The sequence below is a fragment of the Nothobranchius furzeri genome, chromosome 3, assembly GCF_043380555.1.
Source record: "Nothobranchius furzeri strain GRZ-AD chromosome 3, NfurGRZ-RIMD1, whole genome shotgun sequence".
NCBI lineage: Eukaryota > Metazoa > Chordata > Actinopteri > Cyprinodontiformes > Nothobranchiidae > Nothobranchius > Nothobranchius furzeri.
In genome coordinates, this window is record NC_091743.1 from 84,290,458 (window position 1) to 84,296,457 (window position 6,000).

Genomic DNA, 6,000 nt, shown 5'->3' on the forward strand with positions numbered 1-6,000 from the left:
ACACACGCATGTTTTCTACAAACAGGCATGTTTTATTAGAACGACTATTGAACATTCATTTTTCTAAGTTGCACATATTTACATTAATTACTATGAAGTTGTCAGAATGTAAAGCACTATACATTATATACTGTATCAAAATATATAGAATCAAATATACAAAAACAAACAATAACTAAATATTAAGAATATATGAACATAATATATAATAAATATTCTAAATAGCAAAAATATTTCACACATAACAAACTAAAGATAATCACCACAGCATTGCACTTAGAATAGAAAACACAAACTAAAATTAAAACCTAACCTTGATGCAACGTCATCAATAATGTCATCACATGAAATCTGCTCCCCTACTGAGTGATTGATACTAATCAGAGCCAGGTTAGTGAGCCGCCCCTGAAACATAGTTGACCTCAGCTATGACTTGATCAAGTTTTGAAAAGCTCCTCTCAGCTTGAGCCACAGTGACTGGCAGAGAAGTCCAAAAGTTGGGGTAGATCTCCAATAGATCTTTATCATGATCCATAATATTTTAGAATTGCCTCTGAAATTGTAATTTAAACTGACATAAATAAAACTGTAGACTACCAAAAATGCCAACTTTTACAGAACAAATCATGTAAAAAAATAATCAGTGCAGCCATCTGCAATAAATAAACAGGATAGTTAGTGGTGACTGGGGAGTTTTCTTCTGCTTGTAGAGTTGTTTTATTTATTATTATGTGAACATGATCAACATGTGTTTGTTGTTGTTCAGGCAGGCCACAGGCTACAGTGAGCATTTAACAAATCCTAGTTTGAATCAGTAAAAAACGATTTAAGGACTTTTTTTGAACCATTTGAATATTCGTTTCAATATTTCAGCCCTATTAGCTCTGTTAGCAATTAGTTGACCGCATTTAACCATTAAAATCCCAGTTAACTGGTTCAAAAAATTGAAAACATGCATCATGAGAGCTACATACCTTTATCTTTCTCCTCTTTTTTCTTTTTTTCCCCCTGAATCGGGCACCTGGTGGTTTTAGCCTTTTTATGTTCATCTCTTCTGTTTGGCTCTTGACTCAGTAAGTTTCCTTTAGTCAGGACTAAACTATTTGACCTTGATGGGGGGGTGACCACAAAATCGTTTTGTTTTTCCTTTTTTTATTCGGCCATTTCACACAATTCAGAGAAACCTGAAAGAATGATAGGCCTGTGTTTATGATATTATGAATGAAATATGGAAGAACGTTAAGATGTGATTGACTTTAGCCATGTTAATACAGTTGATTCAGCCCCTGCACGCTCATTTCATTTGGGAAAGACGCAGAGGTGAATTCCCCCGCCGCACCCCTCCCCTTCCTGTTCTTCATAGACACACGGAGCACGTGAACGTTCTCAGTCAGCAGGAGCGCCTGCAGCAGCAGGGGGCGCCAACTTGCTGTTTCCAATCCAGACACTGTCATATGACAGATAATAGAAAACCTCGGCGCGGCGCAGATTTCCTTTTTTTTTTTTTTTTTTACTCCGCGCTTGTGCGCCCCTTTTGTGTCATGAAAAAATGCCGCCCCGGGCAACTGCCCTGTCTGCCCGTGCCTAAAACCGCTACTGCAGCAAGATTCCGCCTCCCTGAGTTTCAGTTTCAATCCAGCTTTAAAAAGGAGATTATAAACGACACCCCAGTTTTTAAATTTTCTTCCAGCTCTCAGAGAGTACAGACGCTTTTGCTTCAGCTCCCTTATCTGCTTCTCCCAAGGCTCTTGTCCTGTCTGCTTACAGAGCACTCTCTGCATTTCTCCTGAAAATCATTACTTCTTTTTGGAAATGGACTTAATTAACTGGTAATTCAACGCGATTGATAATATTTTTTCTACTATGAGAACGGAGAGGGGGGCTCCCACCTGTCCTGAAGGGACATACGCAGCGGGATATGCACTCGATTCTTGGGAGGTCTGGCGAATCGTGTGCCTCTCTCAGTTGTCCATCGAGGACGTGGAAGATTTGTGGATATTCGGCCTGATGATCATTGGATTTTTTCTGATTGGAGTGGCAGGATATCTGGTTTTCTTGAAATCTGGGAAGACGGGAGCGATTGGAGTGTGACCCGTACCCATGGATTTTGCCGCCCGTGTGGTGACCTCACAGACTGGGACGTTACTCGAGGTGAACTGTAAGCTGGACAATGTCCTCGCAGCGTTGCCTGTGCTAGTGCGCAAGATGGATGTCATCTCGGAGAGGGTCGCCGGATGGTGGGGGGTGTTTAGAACGTATAATTGGCTTCACTGGTGGACATGAATGACCACTTATAGACTCCAAGGCAGAGAGGAAAATTATCTCTGCCTGCCCTAAACAAAGTCTTGTTTATCCTTATCTGACGCCAATGCAGCCTCCAAAGCTGCCTCAATATCACCCCCACGAAAGGAGGAATGTAAACAGATGCTGTGACCCGACCTTCCCCCCCTGCCTTCAGATGGTGACTTCTGCTTCGAGGTCATTAACCTGCAGGAACTCAATGTGCTCTCTGGCCCTCGTCTCTCCCTCCCACCTGTTTGACTGCAGCTGTGAGCGCCGTACACTGGCAGCTCCCGTTGGAGGATTCAGGATTCCCCCCCCCCGCCTCCCTATCGGCTGAAAGCTCTGCTCCCCATGGTAGTGAGACGGGCAGAAGAAACAACAAGATGGAGGGAGGAAGATGATCTGAGGGAACGGGAGGGGGGTGGTAATTCTTATCAGGTCTGAAATATATGGAGGAGAGAGGAATGTGGAACAACTTTCATGACTGTGATCAAAGGAACATATTTAATATCTTTTAAAAGCAGGCAGATTTAGTGCATTTCCCACAGAAACCAGCTCAGAAATGCTGTTTGTTGTTGCAGGAGGCCATCGCAGAGACGCTGGACATACAGTCCAGCAGAGTCACCTGTCACGTCAAACGGCTGGGCGGAGCCTTTGGAGGGAAGGTCATCAAAACCTCCATCCTGGCATCAATCACGTCTGTGGCTGCGTGGAAGTGAGTGATGTTCCTGTTGTGAGAGATAATTTAGGTGTTAAACAAAGCTAAACACCTGATTTAAAACGTGAAAAATAGTCTGCTTAAAATACCTGTTTATTTTGAGGACCAATCGAGCTGTCCGCTGTGTGCTGGAGAGAGGCGAGGACATGCTGATCACTGGGGGACGCCATCCTGTCCTGGGAAAATACAAGGTACAGCAGCAGACTCAAGATAGCCTTCGGACTTAAGGACACTGTCGTGGGTTTATTCATTCTTCTGAGAAGCTGAAACCATTCAGAACTTATTTTCTTGAAAACTGGGTTTTAATTTGAAGAAGCAGCTGGTGCCGATCTAATGTATTACCTTAACCTGTTTGGTCCAGGTGGGTTTCATGACTGATGGGAGGATCGTGGCTGCAGATTTCCACTACTACGCCAACGCAGGCTGCTTTGTGGATGAATCTGTTCTGGTATGTCTAAAACAAATGTAACTTTAGTAAAATCACACATATAGAAAATACAAAAAAAAAATTTTCTCTTTTTGCAGATTTCTGAGAAGATTCTCCTTCATTTGGACAATGCCTACGACATTCCCAACCTAAGAGGCTTCTCGGTCGCCTGCAGGACCAACTTGCCCTCCAACACAGCCTTCAGGGGCTTTGGTGTTCCACAGGGCGTTTTGGTGGTGGAGAACATGATCAATGACGTAGCCATGGCTCTGGGACGCCCTGCAGACCAGGTTTTTACTCGTCTTCCCCGATCAACTGTTCTTCAGCGGTTTTTATTCATTAAAATTTAAATTCTCACCAGATTCGGGAGATCAACATGTACACGGGTCCGTCAGTCACACACTACAAGTTTGAGTTCAGTCCAGACAACCTGCAGTGCTGCTGGGAGGAGTGTAAGCTCAAGTCTGAGTACGACATCCGCCGTGAAGCTGTGGACCAGTTCAACCAGCAGAACCGCTGGAAGAAGAGAGGGATTTCCATCATTCCCATTAAATATGGCATCGCCTTTGCGGAAGGATACCTAAATCAGGTTTGTTCAGTTGAGATGATTTTCTGTGTTCATCTTTGTGATCTTGCAACATGTTCACATAAGGAACAGAGCTTTTTTTCTTAAATAGGCTGCTGCTCTGGTCCACATTTATAAAGATGGTTCTGTTCTGGTTTCTCATGGTGGGACAGAGATGGGTCAAGGAATTCACACCAAAATGCAGCAGGTATGTTTGTTTATTACCATCAGTAAGTATTGAATGTAAGCAGAGCCGAATTAAATAAATGGACTACACTAGGCAGGCTGCACCCCCCCCCCCCCCCCCGATGTTATTTTATTAAATGAAATCTGAAACTTACCAAAGTTACTAATAAAAGTTCATTCACATTTTTGTTTTACGCCAAAATAAGTGATGTATTGTATGTTAAACATTCTATCAGACAATTTTTTGATATTAATAATTTATACGTCATTACACAGCTGTATTAAATGCTAATAAATTATCCTCGTCTTATCATCGTCGAGTAGGGCTGTAGCGAAGCCTCGACGAAGTCGACGGCTCGATTCTAAAAATTTGTCGACGTCAGATCCGGAAGTCGACGCACCGCGCCCACTTGTTGCATCCCCAGGAGTTTGTAAATAGAGGAGGAATCTGCCTGTTTTTCCTCTAGTTCGCCCTCTTCTCCCCCTTCACTAACATCTCCGCCAAATACCGAAGACCCGGAACAACGTCCGTCCACTACTAGATTATTTTCCTGTTTTGCCCCTTCGTCTCCCGGCAACGGACAACAACTTCCGGGGTCAAATGCGCTGCTTCGTGCCTACCGCAGATGTAGAAAATCACCGGGAGCGCTTCTCCCTTCATTAAGGAGCTTCTTTCAGACATCAGGAGAGCTGTTTTGGTGGTAGCAGTCTCCCCTCCATGCTGGTCTGTTTGCTGCCGGGTGTTTTTGGTTTATTTAAACTTGGTAACTTGAACTTAATGTTGGTAAAGCTACTGTTAGCATCTTCGCTAACAGCTTCTTGCGTTGGGATAAGCTGTTACGTTTTGGTTTAGAGTTCATCTTTTTTGTGGTGTAGATCTCCCTTTTATTACATTTAGAGTGTTGTGGGTTTTCGGTTTAGTGTAAAATATCACCTGAGTTTGGTTTAACCCGTAAGACCACTCGCCTCACGCACATAAGTGACCAAAACAAAGCAGCATGGAGACACTCCATCTTCTACCACCTCTCAGGCAGCAGCCTGCACTCCCAAGTTCTACACGTCACCAGAACATAACCAACCAACACAATAAAAGCAGTGTTATACAAAATGGAAGGCCTGTAGTGTTTATTCTCTTACAGTAAGAATTTATCAATTTTTTTGAGGAATTTATTTGAGATTTTCTGTTTTTTGTTAATTGTGCAATAGAAAAATAATCATTAGATTAATTTTCTAAATAGTCATTAGAATAGTCGACTATTCGATAAAATAATCGTCAGAATAATCGTTTTAAAAATAATCGTTTACCCCCAGCCCTATCGTCGAGTGTCACTGTTAAGGCAGTAGTACCAGTAAATAACCACTAGGTGTCATTAAATGAATCAACACATTTAATTAAAAAGATTCCATCTTTTAGTTCTTTTTTAAAACACAGAAAGGTTTTTATTTACCTGCAACGTTTCGTTTGCGGCTGCAAACTTGCACTGTCTGTCGCATCCTGTCATCAAAATTGGTACCACTTTGCAGGATCAGATGGGTAGCTTGTTAATAACCTTTCTGGGTCTAGAGGTTCCTGCTGTAAGACTATGTTGGGCTCACTTCTGGCTGGCTGCTCTTCTTCCAGTTCGTCCTTCTGTGACAGCGTTGATGTTGACGGCGTTGGCGCAACGGCGTCTTCCGCCGCATTTCCCGCCGCATCTTCCACTGCATCTTCGGGCCGTGTCTGCTCCGGGTCTGGCTCGGGCCCGGGCCCGGCTTCTAGCTCTGTTGGCTTGAGCAGGTTCACAGCTGTCGGAGGGCTGCCCGAATAGCCCGACAAAAAAC

The 6,000-nt window shown here is 43.4% G+C and overlaps 1 protein-coding gene across 3 annotated transcripts in view; it reads left to right on the top strand.

The window, feature by feature from the left end:
- The window catches only part of aox6 (aldehyde oxidase 6), a 45,082-nt gene that overhangs the window by 29,746 nt on the left and 9,336 nt on the right, over positions 1–6,000 (top strand). For all 3 annotated transcript variants that reach the window (XM_015958044.3, XM_070549653.1, XM_015958045.3), the window contains 6 exons: positions 2,865–2,998; positions 3,105–3,192; positions 3,363–3,449; positions 3,527–3,718; positions 3,790–4,017; positions 4,106–4,201. In XM_015958044.3, coding sequence (XP_015813530.3) covers positions 2,865–2,998; positions 3,105–3,192; positions 3,363–3,449; positions 3,527–3,718; positions 3,790–4,017; positions 4,106–4,201 — 825 coding nt within the window. The remainder of the gene's footprint in view (positions 1–2,864; positions 2,999–3,104; positions 3,193–3,362; positions 3,450–3,526; positions 3,719–3,789; positions 4,018–4,105; positions 4,202–6,000) is intronic.